This window comes from Musca domestica, unplaced genomic scaffold (genome assembly GCF_030504385.1).
Source record: "Musca domestica strain aabys unplaced genomic scaffold, Musca_domestica.polishedcontigs.V.1.1 35, whole genome shotgun sequence".
Lineage (NCBI taxonomy): Eukaryota > Metazoa > Arthropoda > Insecta > Diptera > Muscidae > Musca > Musca domestica.
Genome location: NW_026712315.1, coordinates 5651643 through 5671226, shown reverse-complemented (window position 1 = coordinate 5671226; position 19584 = coordinate 5651643). Strand labels below are relative to the sequence as shown.

At 37.9% G+C, this 19584-nt stretch overlaps 2 protein-coding genes across 2 annotated transcripts in view; one reads left to right on the top strand and one right to left on the bottom strand.

The window, feature by feature from the left end:
• LOC101895781 (protein FAM13A) overlaps positions 1–19584 on the top strand; it is a 175629-nt gene that overhangs the window by 61357 nt on the left and 94688 nt on the right. The window lies entirely within an intron of this gene.
• Positions 10908–12043, bottom strand: LOC131803870 (antho-RFamide neuropeptides type 2-like). The gene is made up of 2 exons (XM_059125668.1): positions 11964–12043; positions 10908–11592 (listed from the first exon to the last, which is right to left on the bottom strand). The coding sequence occupies exons 1-2, from the start codon at positions 12041–12043 to the stop codon at positions 10908–10910; spliced, it is 765 nt and encodes a 254-aa protein (XP_058981651.1).

Below are 19584 nucleotides of genomic sequence, written 5' to 3'. Positions count from 1 at the left end.
CCAACTTTGCAAATCCTAATATTTGCATCGGTGCTAGGTCAGGTGCAAATATGTATGGACAATATCGGTCGACCCCATCGAATACCTCCCCCACAAAGGGTCAACATTTTGAATACCCATGAAGCTCATAATACGCGAAACTAACATCGGATTCCATTTAGACTTGGTACATCTCTATACTTCCATCACCACAAGATCTGTTATAAAGATGGTCGATATCGGACCATTCCTTCTGATACCTCCCCCAAAGGTCAAAGTTTGGAATAACCAAAACGATCATAAAATCCGAAATAATAATAAAATATAATGTAAGGTCTTCTAGACATAAAAACCCCTTTGGAGGTTGTCAACCTATGGACGTGTGGAAGAATGCAGGGTTTTTAATACCTGAGGAAAATTGGCTATCTATAGAAGATCCCTGGAATTGTCTACATCTTTTGATCTTTGAAATTTCCTCTAGACATAGAAGTAATTTTTTTAAATCCTCTTTTTATAGGATACCTTTAGAAGATCCTATGTCAACAACAGACCTTTGCAAGTTTCTCAATGTTTGAATGACATGGACTTTGGAAGGACCTCTACCAATAAAAGGTCCTTCGAGCTTTCCCTTTTTATGTACGAAATTTGTATGGTCTTCCAGATATAAAAATCCTTTTGAAGCTTTTTAACCTATGGACCTGTGGAAGGAAGCAAGGATTTTCACCGATAGAAAGTCCTTGAAGATTTTCCGTCTTTAGAATATCGGAAGAAAATCGTCTATCTATAGAAGATCCTTGGAAAGGTCCACATCCATAGACATTTGAAAACTTCCTCTAGATCTAGAAGAACTTTGAAATGCCATTAAAAAAAATTCTTCTAATTACAGGAGTCCGTTGGGAGATCCTATGTCTACAACAGACCTATGCAAGTTTCTCAATGTATGAATGACCTTTAGAGAATATGTTATCTTTGGTAGAACTATGGAAGAGCCTTCTAACTTCCCCGTTGTAATTTGTAAGTTCTTCTAGATATAAAAATTCTTTTGGAAATTCTCAACCTATGGACTTGTGGCAGGAAGCTGGAATTTTCACCTAAAGATGGTCCTTGAAGGTCTTTGGAGTGTCTAAGAAAAATCGTCTTTCTTTAGAAGAACCTTGTCCAAATGTCCACATCTTTGAAAATTCCTCTAGACATAGAAGCATTTTTTTAATCTTCTTTTTATGGGAGTCCTTCGGAAGGTACTATGTCTGCAACAGATCTTTGGAAGTTTCTCCGTGTATGGATGTTATGTTAGCTATAGAAGGACTTTGAAAGGACCTCTATCTATAGAAGGTCCTTTCATCTGCCTTAATCTATAAAATTTGTAACATCTTCAAGATATAAAAATTCTTTTGGAATTATTTAACCTATGGATCCGTAGAAGATAGGACGACTATAAAAAAATTCTTCAAAAATGAAAAAATCTCCGAAAGGTGTTATATCTGCACAGTAACTTTGAGTCTTGCAACTTTCTATAACGATAGAAGCCCTATAAAATGAGTCCTGCAGATTTAGACGACCTAGGGAAGATCCGCAGGATTAGAAGACGTTGTATATGGGCCTATCTGAGGACTTATGGAAGGAAGATTATTTTTCTGTAGGTCCTCTGTGAGAAGAAGCCCTGTAGAAAATACTGCGTATTTAGAAAACCTGTTGGAGGCACTCTATCTATAGATCCTTATTGGAAGATTTTTTACCCATAGACAACCTTGTAAAGGTTTTTTAACTAAAGATGACCTTGGAAAGATAATTTATCAATAGGAAATATTTTTAAGATTCTCAAAGTATAAAAAGGAGGTGTCACTGACTTTAGTGAGATTCTCTTTCTATGGGATTCTTCTGATTTTCCAACCCCCTATCCATTAGAAAACCAGTAAAGAAAGTCTTAAAGTCGGTTGGGCCCGACTTTATGACACCCTGCACAACTTTGCTAATTGATTAGGGTTCCGCATAAGAATTAAAAGTTTTTATGGGAGAATTCAATCATACTCGCTATGATTATTATTATAATTTAAAGTTCAAAGGACTAAATATGCCGAAGCATTTTTATCTTTTAAATTCGGAATTGTATTGCCCATTTGGTGCACAATTAATTTGAAATCGGATAAAGATATATATGGGAGCTATATCCAAATCTGAACCGATCTTGATAAAATTTGGCAAAGATATTTCTGAGCTGTATTTGATATATTTCCCTGAATATCGTTGTTAAGGCTGCGGGTAACAAATATAACAAATCGGATGAACAGTATATATGGGAGCTATAGCTATATCTGAACCGATTTTCACCAAATTTAACATACTAGCTTCTAGACTCATTTCGGTCGTAAAGTGTCAAATTCCATCCCATTTGGACAAATATTAGACGTTTGGTGCACAATCAATGATAAATCGGACGTAGTTATATATGGGAGCCATGTCCAAATCTGAACCGATCTCGATAAAATTTTGCAAATGTATTTCTGAGCTGCATTTGATATATTTCCCCAAATATTGATGTCACAGAGTGCATATTACGGCTGCGGAGTACTAAAATAACAAATCGGATGAACAATATATATGGGAGCTATAGCTATATCTGAACCGATTTCAATCAAATATGGCATACTTATTTTCAGGTCCAATCTGATCGTATGTGCAAATTCCATACTATTCGGACTGATATTACACGTTTGGTGCACAATAAAAGGCAAATCGGACGAAGATATATATGGGAGCTATATCTAAATTTTGACCGATTCTCTCCAATTTCAATAGGGTTAGGGAATGGATGGACATGCATAAATCGACTCAGAATGTGATTCTATGCAGATCATCAAAAGAAACTATGGGTCTATCTCGTTTCCTTTTACCTGTTACAAACAAATGCACAAAGACATAATACCCTGACCACCTTGTGGTGTAGGGTATAAAAATGTTAGGCCGTGAACCAAATTTCGAAAATTAAATTCCTAAAAATTTTAAGCTGAAGCGGGATCAAATTTGTTTTGTTGAGTGTGCTTTGTTTACAACTTGTTTTTGTTTTTTTTTGTTTTTGAACAAAAACGGCAAAAAATCATGGGGGTATTCCGCTCATTCTAAACAGCTGCCAACGGGAATGAAGTGTCTTTGGTGATTGTCTAATGTACTAATTCCATCAAATGTGACGAGAGCTCCTTAGCCCGCTCTCTCTCCTCCGCTCCTCCTCTCTCATGACATAAGAATGTCGTCGCACCATAATAGCAGAGCGAAGTGTCAGCCACAGATCACCATATAAGGCGGTTTTAGTGCGACGATATACCATCCAACCATGTCATCATGAATTTCATTTGTTATGGTCGCCTCCCCTGGTGGATAGACGGCCTTGTGAAAGGAAATATAAATAAGGCCGGTCGGTGGTGGTCATGGCTAGGCGAATTTATTGCTTTTGTTGTTTTCTTATGAAGTCCCAAGAATTCCATTCATAAATGAATGAGGCGAGCAAAACAACAAAAAGAGACTGTTTGTTTACATTTTGCATTGTTGGAATAATTTTGAATTGAAGAAAAGGAAGGACAACAACAATATTTTGCTGATCCATGGAATAGCTGAAAAGTTGGTCATACGCAAAAATATTTCTGGATGAAATTCGAAGATGATGCAATGAAATGGATATTTCTTCTTCTTATGTTGTATAATCTAAATGTGGAGCAGAAGAATTCTCATTTGGGTTTCTGTGAGATTTTCAAAAAAGGAGGAGCGTGGAAATGTATGCCGATAGAACAAGTTAAAAAGTGTCAGTCGGCCAAAAGGTGAGATGAAAGAACTGCAACCAACTTCAGACTGCTGTCATTTATTATTCCAGTGACAGTTCATTATATTGTTTACAAGCGTACAAAAGCATTTTGGTGAGACTTTTTCAAAAAAAAAAAAAAAAAATATTCGCGTTGGAATTTAAGCGTGATAGTGTGATTTCTTTAGGTTTAGGCTATCGTTCGAGCACACCAGCATTTAAATGTGAATAAGTCTTTTGTGTCTCATACCATCGCTCGTTACCCTGATACTGGTAGCGTAGCCATAAGTCAAGGAAGTGGAGGGAAGAAATCAGCAACATCAGCAGAAATTGTTCGAAAAGCAAAGAATCGACTTGATCGATACCCATGTCGCAGTAGCCGAAAAATGGCTCGTGAGCTGAACATATCGCAATATTCCATTCAGCAAATATTGAAAAATGAGCTCGGGGTAAAGCCACTGAAATTCCGAAAAGTGCAAGAACTTACACCGCAACAGAAAGAAAATAGACTCAAAAGAGCTAAAGAGTTGCTTCGCTTGGCCGAAAGTGGTGAACGGCCGATGAGAAAACATTCATTGTCCAGCAGTTTGTAAACAAATAATTTGATCGTGTTTACTTCCCAAAGAGGTCAGCTGAAAATGTTGTGCACCTTCGGTTGGCCCCCAGAACTCAAACGCCGGCCATGGTGATTGTGTGGACCGCCATAACAGCCGATGGTCGCTCTCCGCTCGTATTAATCGAACATGGCATCAAAATTAATACCGAATATTAAGGCGAAAATATTCTAAAGGGTGTATTAAAGGCTTGGGTACGCAAACATTTTAGCTGCAGACCTTTTGACATTCCAACAGGACTCAGCACCATCACACTCAGCACGCGCCACCCAAGAATGGTTACAAAATGAGGTTCCTCGCTTCATTTCCAGCGCACAATGGCCACCAAAGTCTCCAGATACCAATCCGTTGGACTATTGTGTCTGGGGAAGCAAGGTTGGCACTAGAAAATACCAAAGTGTCGATCACCTCCAGAAACCGGGCATTCGGGCAGCGTGTGGCGGTTTCATTGGCCGTTTGAAGGCCATAATTCGTGTCAAAGTCGACTAATTCGATCAAATCTAAATTTATTTTAAAATTTGATGCTATTTCCGAATTGTTTTGCTTTCATTCAATAAAATCAAAAAAATACATAAATTATGGCGTTAAACTTTGTTGCAGTTTTTTGTATCTCACCCTGTATATCCCCAGCCTATGTCAGTTTATAAACTAATAGTTGCCCAAAATTATGATTATTCCAAATGTTGACCCTTTGTGGAGGAGATATCGAAGGAATGGACCAACATATTTTATGACATATGTGATACTGATAACAATATTTGGATATAAATTCCATATTCACTTGTCAAGTTAGTTACCCTTTGTGGGGGAGGGTACCACAAGGTGAAGACTGATATCTATTATTTTCACAACAGAACTTGCGTTAGTATTAATATTGGAATATGAGAAGCTTGAAGGGAATCGGATTCTTTTTTTTCGCATTTTTTGAGAGATATAATTATTCCAAATGTTCACTCGTTGTAGGGTAGGTACCAGAAGGAGTGATGCGATACATTCCATCTTCACACCATATCTTAAATTATCAAAAATGTTGGGATGTGTAAATTTTAAGAGAATCGGAAAGTTATTCCGCATTTTATGAGGCATATAATTTGTCAAAATTTTTACCGTTTTTGTGGAGGTACCAGAAGACATGAACCGATATATTCCGTCTTTACACTAGATCTTGTGTTCATAGAAATATTGGGATGTGAGGAATTTGAAGAGAATCTGATGGTTATTTAGGCATTTTATAAGAGTTATAATTTTTCAAAATATTGAACCCTTGTGGGGGAGGTACCAGAAGGAGGGGACCGATATTGTCCCACATCATACCAAATCGTGAGTTATTATAAACATCGGTATATATGGAATTTGAAGAGAATAGGAAGCTTATTTCGCATCTAAAGAGAGAGATAATTATTAAAAATTTGTGACCCGTTGCGGCGGAGATAACAGATGAAGTGGACCGAAATATATATATTTGGACCCTTTTGAGGTGGGAGGTATCAGAAGGAGTGGACCGATATGTTCCACCCTCGAATCTGATTTGAAGACAATCGAATGCATATTTCACATTTTATGAGAAATATAATTATTCAAAATATTGACCCGCTGTGGGGGATGTTCCGGAAGGAGTATATCGATATACCCCATATTCACACCAGAAAAAACTGCAACAAAGTCAAACGCCATAATTTTTACATTTTTTTTAAGTTTTATTGAATGAAAGCAAAAAATGTCGGAAATAGCATCAAATTTTCAAATAAGTTTAGATTCATTCGAATTGGTCACCCTTGGCACAAATTATGGCCTTCCAACGGCCAATGAAACTGTCACATGCTGCTCGAATATTGCTCTGCGAAATTTTGGCCCATTACCGGCGAAGCGGTGCTGAGTGCGATGGTGCTGAGTTCTCTTGAAATGTCCAAGGTCTGCGGCCAAAATGTTTACGTGCCCAAAGCTTTAATACACCCTCCAGAAAATTTTCGCGATAATATTCGACATTTATTCTGATGCTACAGTCGAAAAATACGAGCGTATAGCGTCCATCGGCTGTTATGGCGGCCCACAAAATTACCATGTCCGGCGCTTGAGTTCTGGTGGCCAACCGAAGGTACATTTTTTTTAGCCGACCTCAAGTAAATACGATTTGTTTACAAACCGTGCGAATGTTTTCTCACCGGAGAAAACCAAATTCGGCAGTTCACCACTTTCGGCTAAGCGAAGCAACTCTTTAGCTCTTTTGAGTCTATTTTTTCTGTTGCCGTGTACGTTCTTGCATTCTATGGAGTCTCAATGGCTTTACCCCGAGCTCATTTTTCAATATTTGCCGAATGAAATATTGCGATATGTTCAGCTCACGAGCCTTTTTTCGGCCACTGCGACGTGGGTTTCTGTCAAGTCGCTTCTTTACTTTTCGAACCATTTCTGCTGATGTTGCTGTTTTCCTGATGTCGGTAACGAGCGATGGTAAAAGACACAAACAATGTACTCACATTTAAATGCTGGAGTACTCTAACGATAGCCACTTGTGGTTTTCCAGCCAAATAAAAAGAAATCACACTGTCACGCTTGAATTCCATCACGAATAACTTTTTTTCTGGAAAATTCTCACAAAAATGCTTTTGTACGCTTGTCAACAATATAATGAGTTGTCATTGGAATGAGTGTAAAAGCTGTCGCACGAGTGGCTTAGAAATGACCGCAATCTGATGCAGTTTTGTTTATCTCACCCATATGACTGCAGAGGGTCATATGGCTGAGGATATAACAAGTTCATGAATGAAGTCCTTGAAAAATTCTAATATTTTTTCTCGCGAAAATTCAGAAAGTCCTTAAAAATGTTTATCAAAAATTTTAAATTTTTGGTAGGAAATTTTTTGAAAAAAAAAAAAAAAAAAAAAAAAAAAATCAAAAAAACAAAAAAACATTACAACATTTTATTTTTCAATTTTTTAAATTTTTATAAAAATGGTATCTTTTTTGGACATATGTTAACTGGTCATAGCCTAAAATAATATAAGTGGACGGACCAAATAACACATTTAAACTTTTAAATATTAATAACATTATTTTTTTTTAATTTATTTTAATTTTTTTTAAAATAAAAATAATTTTAACTGAAAATAATTATAAATAAATTAATTTTTTTTTGTTCTTTATTTTAGGTAAGTACATTTATGTTTGGATTCAAGAAGTCATTCATTCGTAAGTAGACATGAATTTATTTTAGAAAAAATCCGTTTGAATTTCCTCGTTTTGGCTAAGGGACTATTTGGCATGGAAGGTTTTTTTATTGGGAGCTTTGTTATGTTCATTTTCGGAATTGTGTCATCTTAAGTTATCTTCTCAGATTCCGTTCCGACACCTTGTGATAAAAAAAAAATTATAAATTATGGGAAATTTACTTACTTTACTTCCAGATGACATCCTTATCTAACAAATTGCGGGGAAGAGATCATAATCTGATGTGATGATGAGGTATTTTTGATCATCTTGTTTTTTTACCCTCGGGCTGGAGAGTCTATATATATCATTTTATACGCCCAAAAAGTGCCTCATAAAAAAAAAAACGGTTGTAGGCCGTAGATCTCTTTGGACCAAATCCGTTTCAGGACATTTGGATTTGATCTAGCGATGTCCGTCCCTTCGTCTGTGTGTCTGTCTCTAGCACACGATAACTCTCGAAGAGAGTGTTCGATTTGGTCCAAACTTTTTAAATTATTATCAAACTTAGATAGAGTTCGGACATGGACAATATCGGTCCACTCCTTCTGGTAACTCCCCCACAAAATGATCAAATTGAAATTTTCAAAGAAAATATTTTACTGCCCAGAGAGAGATAGAGAGAGAGAGAGAAAGAATAATCCCAGTTTGTTCCAATTTTGCAAATCCTAATATTTATATTAGTGTAGGTCAGGTGCGAAAATGGACAATATTGGTCGATTCCATCAAGTACTTCGCCAATAAAAGGTCAACATTTTGATTACTAATAACTCTTATAAAATTTGATGTAGGAGTTCAAATTACACACGTCACAATATTTGTATTAGCCTAAGGTCTGGTGTGGATATATCGGTCCACATTTGGAATAAATCGGTCCAAACCTGCTGGCACCTCCCCCATTAAGTGTGAAAATTCATGCAGCTTATAAAGAGCGAAATTCACATCCGATTGCATTCAGACTTGGTTAATCTCAATATAACCATCAACACAAGATCTGTTATAAAGATGGGAGTGATGGGACTATTTTTCTGGTACCTAACCCCCCCCCCCCCCCCAGGTCTAAATTTTCAATAACCAAAACGATTATAAAATTCGAAATAAGTATTCGATTCTCTTCATATTTCGCATATCCCATTATTTATACTAACACAAGATGTTCTGTGAAGATGGAATGTATCGGTCCACTCCTTCTGCTGGTACCTTCCCCACAAAGGGTCAAAGTTTTGAATGCCCATGAAGATCATAAAACGCGAAAATAACATCCGATTCCATTCCACCTTGGCATATCTTAATATTTCTATCAATACAAGATCTGTTATAAAGATGGTAAAGATCGGACCATTCCTTCTGGTACCTCTCCCACACATGGGGTTCAAGATTTTGAAGAACAAAACGCTCAAGGAAAGCGAAATAAGCAACCAATTCTCTTCAAATTTTCCAAATTCAAACATTTTTGCTAACACAAGATCTGTTGTGGGTGAGATTAAAAAAAACTGCAACCAACTTCAGACTGCTGTCACTTCTAAGCCACTCCTCCGACAGCTGTTAAAATTATTACCGAATTTGGTTTTCTCCGATGAGAAAACATAAAAGTGTTTACTTGCCAGAGTGGTCAGCTGAAAATGTGCACCTTCGGTTGGTCACCAGAATTCAAGCGCCGGCCATGGTGATGGAGTGGGCCGCCATAACAACCGATGGTCGTTCTCCGCTCCTATTAATCGACCGTGGCATGCCACCCAAGCCATCCATAAATGGTTACACAATTAGGTTCCTCGCTTCATTTCCCGCACACGATGACCACCAAAATCTTCGGATTCCAGTCCGTTGGACTATTGTGTCTGGGGGGAACAAGGTTGGCACTAAAAAATACCAAAGTGTCGATTACCACAAGCAAGCGCTTCGCCGGGAATGGGCCAAAATACCGTAGAGCAACATTCGGGCAACGTGTGACGGTTTCATTGGCCGTTTGAAGGTCATAATTCTAAAAATTATCACATATCTCATATGAGGTGAAGGAATTAAGCAATGGAGTCCAAACCAGGCACGTCGCAATATTTATATCATATATATATATTTATGTCCAATACGAAATGGTCAATATTGGCCTATTCCTTTGGAACCTACTCCAAAGAGTGCCAACAATTTTAATAATCATAAGCGTGTAATCAATATTTTAAAATAATCGACCATTTGCTGATTGGGTATACATCTGTCGGCAAATCATTTGATGGAGCTGATAAAAAAATCGCATCTTTCCCTCTTTTTTATGGCAGTAGTCTAACAATGAGTGGGTATGTCCCATCCAAACTAAAATAGAAACATCTGTAAATTTTTTCGGTGATATCACTCAATTGTGCAAACAACAAAAATTTCCACAAAATTAGTTTTGTAAGTAGGTGGTGGCCCTAAAGCACTAACAACCAACCCAAACCACAGAATCTTGAAAACCGATATGGCTTCCACGTGTTGTTGTTTTTGTTTCAATTTCGCTTTTTTGTGTGCCACAAAAATGCTGAAACATTTGTTTTACGATTCGTGATGTCACCGCTGGTACACCAAACTGGAGCTATGCAAATTCATCCCTACAGCTATGCCTACAAACAACCATACATACATACATATATGACTACTTATGTCGTTTCCTTCTCAACCGCACACAACGGATGAGGAAAAATCTGTGAATGGCACGGAATCTAAATTAATAAATGTTTTGTCAATAAAGAAAACAAATGATTTTTCGTTCTTCTTCTTCTTCTAGCTGTTGTTGTTGTTGTTTTTTGTTGTTGCCATTTTCCAATAGTAAAATATTCCACTGGAGAAACAGTTTTTTATTATTGGTTCATTAAAGTGTTGTTTTCTTTCCATCAGCTATTTTGTAGTGGCCACAGTGTCTTTGGGTGGGGAAAACACGAAAACGTTAACTGGGCAGAGGGAAATTTTATAGGTATTTGGTGATGTTATTTTGGGATAGTAGATCTTCTATGTATTACCTGAGTTTCCTTTATGAATATAATACTTTTTATTATAGGATATAAGTCTCTTAACGGTTCTACAATGGATGCAAGAAGAAAGAAGCTCCAGAAAGAAGTCTTTCCAGGGACCACTAATGGTTATATGTACACTGAAGACTTGTCAGGGTCTTGTACAGACAACAGGCCCTTTAAGATCTTCTTCAGACAAAAAAAATTTCTTGGATTCTTAAAAAACGGAAGACCTTTCAAGACAAAAAGAGCCCCATGGCTGGACTGATTTTTTACGATTATTCGACCTTCGATATATATCCGTTACGATAACTCCCAAGTCGGCCTTCAGCTGGTCTATGGAGAGGATGTCTCCCAAGTCGGGAGACGATGTCTCCCTAGGCGACCTTCAGCTGGTCTATGGAGACGATGTCTCCCTAGGCGACCTTCAGCTGGTCTATGGAGACGATGTCTTCCTAGGCGACCTTCAGCTGGTCTATGGAGACGATGTCTCCCTGGGCGACCTTTAGCTGGTCTATGGAGACGATGTCTCCCTAGGCGACCTTCAGCTGGTCTATGGAGACGATGGCTCCCTAGGCGACCTTCAGCTGGTCTATGGAGACGATGTCTCCTAAGTCGGCCTTCAGCTGGTCTATCGAGACGATGACTCCCTAGCCGACCTTCAGCTGGTCTATGGAAACGACGTCTTCCTAGGCGACCTTCAGCTGGTCTATGGAGACGATGTCTCCTAAGTCGGCCTTCAGCTGGTCTATCGAGACGATGTCTCCCTAGGCGACCTTCAGCTGGTCTATGGAGACGATGTCTTCCTAGGCGACCTTCAGCTGGTCTATGGAGACGATGTCTCCCTGGGCGACCTTTAGCTGGTCTATGGAGACGATGTTTCCCTAGGCGACCTTCAGCTGGTTTATGAAGACGATGTCTGCCTAGGCGACCTTCAGCTGGTCTATGGAGACGATGTCTCCCTAGGCCACCTTCAGCTGGTCTATGGAGACGATGTCTCCCTAGGCGACCTTCAGCTGGTCTATGGAGACGATGTCTCCTAAGTCGTCTATGGAGACGATGTCTCCCTAGGCGACCTTCGGCTGGTCTATGGAGACGATGTCTCCCTAGGCGACCTTCAGCTGGTCTATGGAGACGGTGTCTCCCTAGGCGACCTTCAGCTGGTCTATGGAGACGATGTCTCCCTAGGCGACCTTCAGCTGGTTTATGAAGACGATGTCTGCCTAGCCGGCAGCTCGTCTGTGAAGACGACGACTCTCTGGCCGGCCTTCTGCTCGTCTTTTGAAACAACGAGACTCGGGCCGGCCTTCGGCACGTCTTTGGAGCCGACGACTCTGGGTTCGTCTATGGAGAAGACTCCCTGTCCTCCACCTCTTCAAAGGACAAGATTACCTGTCCTCCAACTTGTCAATGAAGAAGACTCCCTGATCTCCAGTTTGTCTATGAAAAAGATTCCCTGCCCACCAGCTCATCTATGGAAAAAACCTCCTGTCCTCCATCTCGTCAAAGGAGAAGGTTCCGTGTCCTTCAGCTCGTCTAAGGGGAGACTCCCTGTCCTCCAGATCGCCTATGGAGAAGACTCCTGTTCTCCAACTCGTCTATGAATTTGAATTTCTGTCCTCTATCCCTACTATATATAAGACTTTCTGTCCTCCAGCTTGTTCATTGGGGAGACTCCCTATTCTTTAGCTCGTTTACGGAGAATACTCCTGTCCTCTAACTCCTGTATGTAAAAGAGTTCCTGTCCTCCAGCTCGTATATGGAGAAGACTCCCTGTCTTCCAGCTCGACTTCAGTTCGTCTAACGACATCCTGGCCTACATCTTACTTCTACAAGTTTACATGAACTACTGCTACTCTAAGACGGGTCCCGAATCTTGTAAAGGATTCTGGGCTTAAGTTTTTCTATTGAGTTATTCAATTTTCTTGTCTTCAACTCATTTATAGAATAATCTACGGTCTTCAGACCATCCATAGAAGACTCCTTCAACCATGGCTATAGAAGAGCTTGCTTTCACAAAAGATCGAAAGGTCGGGGAGTCTTAGTAGAGGAGTAGAAGACCATGTTGTCCGCTATAGGTAAGCTGAAGAGCCTTTGATGCAGCTGGAGGTGAGGTAAAGGAGAAGGAAACGTCACCTCTAGCTGCATGAAAGGCTCCTCAGCTTATCTATAGCAGACATAATGGTCTTCAACTCCTGTATGAGAACTGTCCAACCTCCCGTTCTTCTGCGGAAGCATTTCTAACCTTCAGCTCTTCTTTGAGCTGTCCTTGCTTACATCTCTTTTATAGAGACCATTTCCATTTGGCTCATCTCCCTCTTTCTTTGTTTTATTTCTCTTAATTCTTTTCCACATTCCCCCTCTTATATTCCCTTCCTAAACACTGTGCTTCATTTACTTCCCATGCCGGTAATGAAATCGAACCGCATCGTCAAAACAATTCCGAACATGTCACGTTTGCATTTCTGGTTTTCAAGAATAAAAAAAGAAGCAAAAAAACTGTCTACATTTTTTCCGTTTTGCTGTGTCGAGAAAAAACCAATCATGTTGACTTCATTATTATCATCGTAATCAACGCCTCCGCAACATCATTATCGTTTACGGTCTTCATCATCGTCTCCATGGGTATCTTCATTTATTATCGAATCGAGTTATTGAACGGAAAAATACTGTCTGTAAACATGTCATTAATTTTTAATGGTTTGTGTGACGCAAATCTTCTGCTCTCCGAGTGTTGGTGTGTATGTGTGTAAATGAAGTCATAACCCTCTGTCTCTTTTTATGTCCGTTCATTCGCTTATCCATTGATCTTCTTTTTGTCACTTCCCAGTTTTTTAGTTGCGAAAAATCTATTATAAATTAAGTAAATATTTTGTATTGATTGGAAAATTGTCATGAAGAGTCTGTATTTTATCATGAAACCATCGGGCATGGTCGAATTGTGGGATTCGCTGCAATTAATTGTGTGGTATGCCTGAATATGAGATAAAAATACGGATAAAAAATATCTCAGATGAAGGTGGAAATTTGTCAGAAGTACAGCTCGCTAAACTTAGTTAAGATAGGTCACTATCAATGATAAATATAGAGGGTGCTCCACATCAGTGATAAGTTAAAAATTCACAGAAAAAAATTAAGATGGCGCCCAATGTGGGACAGCCTCAATTAAAAATTTAAAATTCACGTATGTGCCCGATGTGCGCCACCACCAATAAAAAATTGCAAATTCAATAGCTTGAGATGACGTTCGATGTGGAACTTTTTATACCCTACACCACATAGTGGTAAGGGTATTATGTCTTTGTGCATTTGTTTGTAACATGGAGAAGGAAACGAGATAGACCCATAGTTACTTTTGAGAACCTTCATAGAATCACTTTCTGAGTCGATTTATGCATGTCAGTCCGTCTGTCCGTCCGTCCGTCTGTCCATGTATTCTTGTGAACAAAATGCAGGTCGCATTTATTATCCAATTGAGATGAAATTTTCCAAACAATATTTTTTTGGCCCAAGGACGAACTCTATTGAAATTGGTGAGAATCGGATCAAATTTAGATATAGCTCCCATATATATCTTCATCCGATTTCGGGTTAAATGTGCACCAAATATCCACTATCAGTCCAAATTACCTGAATTTTGGCACACCCAACCGAGTTCGGCCTAGAAGCAAGTATATCAAATTTGGAGAAAATCGGTTCAGATATAGCTATAGCTCCCATATATATCTTTCATCCGATTTGATCTTTAAGTCCCTCACATTCCTACTATGCACTCCACAACCGTGATATTTGGTACCAGGTATTAGATGAAGCACAGAAATAGCTGTTTTAAATTTTTATCGAAATCGGTTCAGATTTGGATATAGCTCCCATATATATCTTCATCCGATTTCGGATTAATTGACCACCAAATGGCCAATATCAGCCCAAATGACCCGAATTTTGGCACATGTGGCCGAGATTAGCCTTAAAGCAAATACAACTAATTTGGAGAAAATCAATTCAGAAACAGCTATAGCTCCCATATATATCTTTATCCGATTTCGGGTTAAATGTGTACCAAATGTCCACTATCAGTCCAAATTACCTGAATTTTGGCACACCCAACCGAGTTCGGCCTAGAAGCAAGTATATCAAATTTGGAGAAAATCGGTTCAGATATAGCTATAGCTCCCATATATATCTTTCATCCGATTTGGTGTTTAAGCCTCTCACATTCGTAATATGCACTCCACAAGAATGATATTTGGTACCAGATATAAGATACAGCCCATAAATAGCTGTTTGTAATTTTATCGAAATCGGTTCAGATTTGGATATAGCTCCCATATATATCTTCATCCGATTTCGGGTTAATTGTGCACCAAATGGCCAATATAAGTCCAAATGGACTGAATTTTAGTACATCGGACCAAATTCAGCCTAGAAGCAAGTATAAAAAATTTAGTGAAAATCGGTTCAGATATAGATATAGCAACCATATATATGTTTCATCCGATTTAGAGTTTTAGTCCCATACATTCGTAATATTCACTCTACAACCGTGATATTTGGTACCAGGTATTAGATGGAGCACAGGAATAGCTGTTTCAAATTTTATCGAAATCGGTTCAGATTTGGATATAGCTCTCATATATATCTTCATCCGATTTCGGGTTATATGTGCACTAAATGGTCAATATCAGCCCAAATCACCAGTCTAGAAGCTAATACGTAAAATTTGGAGAAACCCGGTTCAGAGATAGCTATAGTTCGTAAAATGCACGATAGAATTAGATAGATTTTGATTTTGTACCAAATATCTCATAGAGCTCTGAAATGCCCTGTATAAACCTTTTTACGAGAGCTCTACTAAATTTGCATAGTGGTGTAGGGTATCATATAGTCGGCGCCGCCCGACTTTTGAGCTTTCCTTACTGGTTTTATTTTTTCAATAACTTGGCATGGCGCCCAATGTGGGGTAAAATCAATGATATGTTGGAAATTCAAGATTTTTTGTTTTCAAAAAACTTGGGATGTCGCCCGACGTAAGGTACTATCAATGATAAGAAGGAAATTGAATGAACATCTATATTTTTTCAATAAATTGAGATGGCGCCCGATGTGGGGCACCATCAATGATGAATTGAAAATTCAATAGCTTGAGATGACGTTCGATGTGGGGCACTAACAATGATAAATTGAAAACATACGGAATAATTATATTTTTTTTTTCAATTGCTAGGGATGGCGCCCGATGTGGGGTAACATCAATGATAAGATGGAAATTGATAAATTGATAACTTTTCCAATAACTGGCGATGGCGCCCGACGTAAGGTACTATCAATGATAAGAGGAAAATTAAAGGAATATCTCTATTTTTTCAAAAAATTGAGATGGCGCCCAAAGTGGGGCACCCAATGTGTAGCAAATTCTATGAAAAATCAGGAATTCAAAAAACTTTTCAATTTTTTTCAAAAAACTCCGGTTGGCACCCAATGTAGGGCACCATCATTGATAAAACATCTCTATTTTTCCAACAAATTGAGATGACGCTCCGTGGTACTATCAATGATACATAGGGAATTGAAGGACCATCTCTATTTCTTCAATAAAATGAGATGGCGCCCGATGTGGGGCACCATTAATGATAAATTGAAAATTCAGTAATTGAGAATGGTGCCGAATGTAGGACACCATCAATGATAAATTGGAAATTGAAGGACACATCTCTGTTTTCTTAATAGCTTGGGATGGCGCCCGATGTGGGGCACCATTAATGACAAATTGGAAATTCAATAACTGAGGATGGCGCCCAATTAGTTATTGGAAATTCAGGAAATATCTAAAATTGCTAAATAATCGAAAATAAATAAGTTTGTTGTTATTGTTGTCCCTTTGCACATACCCACTCGAACACTATAACACCTAAAAATTTTTCCTTATTAAGTTGTCATGGCATGGCATGATCTTGACTTTATGCTGATATAAATATTCGCAAGTTCATGTAAAATTTCCATTAAGGTGTTAAATATTAATTTGCACATCTCAGTTTTTTGTTGTTGCTCCATTCATTGCACAGCCCAGTTGTGGCTATCGAATAAATGAAATTGTTGTCTCTGCTAATTTCATGTTTATTGAAACATTAACACTTCGACAAAAAAGACTATTTTTGATTGGCAAATTGTGGGAATTTGATACGGGAGAGAAATTTTTCTTTTTTTTTTTCAAATCAAATTCGTAGCTATTAGCAATTGCTGTTATCACCTGATTATGTGCTTGGCTGCCATATTCACATAAATAGCTTAATTAGGCCGCGAATTGAGACCTGGAGCTAATTGGCTTCCATAGAATTCGAGATTAGCTGGTTAAAAATAGTCTGAGGAGACAGACATGTTGTTGATGGATATCAGTTTTTTTTTTTCATTGATTTTATGAATGGAGACTATTTTTGGAATGGCGTAGATATTTTTAGGATATTGAGAGGCGATTTCGTGTTTGGGTCATTAGACATTTTGAGTATATAATATTACTTTACACGTAATGTTTAGACAATATTATGCAACAAATTATTTTTGAAAATTAAAAAAAAGAAGAAATCGGTTCCGAAGCAATAGCATAAATTCCTTAAAAGAATTTCGTGGCAAAAATGTGGGGAGGGGGTTGGGTGTGATGTGAATCACTACTCCGTCTGGAAGAGTGGATTCTGGGGTCACTTCAAATAACAATATCTGATATATTTGGCTTTTTCAGAGCAAAAAAATACATCGAGCTGGTGAGGGGTTTTCCGGATTTTCTTAACATTTTCTAGAAAAAAAGTATCAGTATTTTAAATAAAGATAAAGTAGATAAAGTGGAAATTGAAAAAAAAAAAAAATGTCGTAGATATTCCGAAGCAATTTCGAGAACTTTAATCACAAAGTTGAACGTTTTGAAAATAATTAGAAAAAGAGTTAAGACCCAATAGCGTTGAGTTGCTGATGAATTTCCAGGAAATATATTTAAGCCGAAAGCCTGAAAATTTAATGAACTTCCAGAACAAGTTCCAAGAAATTTCCTGACCAATGGCTTAGTTGATGTGAGGTCACCATCCATGATAAATAGGCATGGTGCTCCAAAGCCTGCGCCACACAGAGATAAGTTGAAAATTCATAGACAATTTTCTATATTTTCAATAACTTCAGATGGCGCCCGATGTGGGGCACAGTGAATTATATATCGAAAATTCAAGGAACATTTTTATTTTTCAATTAGAAGGGGGAGTGGCGCCCAAAGTAGGTCGCTATTAAAGATAAAAAGGGAATTGAAGAAAGAAATTGAGATGGCGCCCGATGTGGGGCAACATCCATAATAATTTGGAAATTCAATGAAACATCTCCATTTTCTTAATAGCTTGGGATGGCGCCCGATGTGGGGCAACATTAACGTAAATAAATTGGAAATTCAATAACTGGGGATGGCGGAGGACTCTCAAACCGTTTTTTAAAAAAGACCAACAGTGTGGTATTTTTGGAAAGCTTCAACATCGATTTGAAAGAACATTCAAATCCATTTTTGAAGAATATCCTACATCAATAGCGTGGACTTTTTTCGATGCTCTTTGGACTAAGGCTTTCAAAAAAGATTTTAATAGACTTTTAAGGCGTTTGAAGGATAACCAACATTTTTTTTATCGCTTTTGAAGGATTTCCAAGACCAACACTGAAGGACATCGTAGCCAAATTTGAAGCACTGATCCTTCGGAGGACTCTCAAACTGTTTGATAAAAATCCTAAACCAATAGCGTGATTTCTTTGGAGAACTTCAAGATCGATTTTGAAGGACTTTCAAAAACTATTTTTGACTACCACGCTACATCAATAGCGTGGACTTTTTTGGATGGCTTTCAAAAACGATTTTTAAAGACTTTCAAGGCCTTTGAAGGATATTCAAAAAAAATTTTAGGCTTTTTAAGGATTTCCAAGACCAAAATTGAAAGACTTCCAACCCAAATTTGAAGGAATTTCAAGACTTTCAAACTGTTTTTGAAAAAAAAAAATTCAAGACCAATAGCGTGGTTTCTATCGTGAGCTTTAAGATTGAGTTTAAAGGACTTTCAAGGCCAATTTTGAAAGAAATCTAAGACCAACTTAGAAGGATATCCAAAACATTTATCGCTTTTGAAGGATTTCTATGACCAGTATCGAAGGACTTCGTTGCTTAGTAATAACCACAACTTTTTATCGCCTTTAAAGGACTTTCTACCCAAATTTGAAGGATTTTTAAGACCAAAAGTCCAATTTTGAAAGAAATCTAAAACCAACTTAGAAGGATATCCACAACATTTTATCGCTTTGGAATTATTTCCAAGACCAGTATCGAAGGACTTCGTAGCTTAACACTACCCACAACTTTTTATCGCTTTGAAAGACTTTAAGACCAAAAGTTTTGATTCCCCCTAGGACTCCCAAAGCGTTTTTTTAAGTATATTCAAGACCAACTTAAAAGGACCACTTTTTAAAAGACTTCCAAGACCACTTTGGAATAACTACCTACGACAATTTTAAAGTACAACTTATTGAATGACTTTCAGGACCCCTTTTAAAGGACTTCCCAGATCAATAGGGTTGGTTTTTCTACTACGAATTTGAAACAACTTTCAAGTTCAACTTTTTGAAGGACTTCCAGGACCCGTTTGAATCGATTTTAAGGATAAATATTACTGTGCGAAAATATGCTGAACCAAGACTAAGCTGTAGAACGTTTTCTTTTAAATTCAAATACCCTGAAGGCATGATTCATTGTTGGACGTATTTTTGTGTTAGCGTGTGATGGATTCGTTGTTGCTAAAGCTACCTTACACCGAATTCAAAAATGCCTGATTGCCTGATTGTATCTTGAGTCTCGTCCCTTCATCTGTGGAAGAAAAAAATGAAAGACTTCTGTCTATAGAAGGCCTTGTTTCCAAAGAATAGCTTCAGAAATTCTACTATCTTTGATATCTTCTGTTAGCTATATCTGAATATTTCTCTCAACCACAAAACTTGAGATGAA

Coding starts and splice junctions, on each gene's coding strand:
- LOC131803870 (XM_059125668.1), bottom strand. CDS start 12,043: ATGAGCTGGTGGGCAGGGAATCTTTTTCATAGACAAACTGGAGATCAG. Junction 11,593..11,963: donor ATTGACAAGTTGGAGGACAG/GTAATCTTGTCC, acceptor TCGTCTCCATAG/ACCAGCTGAAGGTCGCCTAG.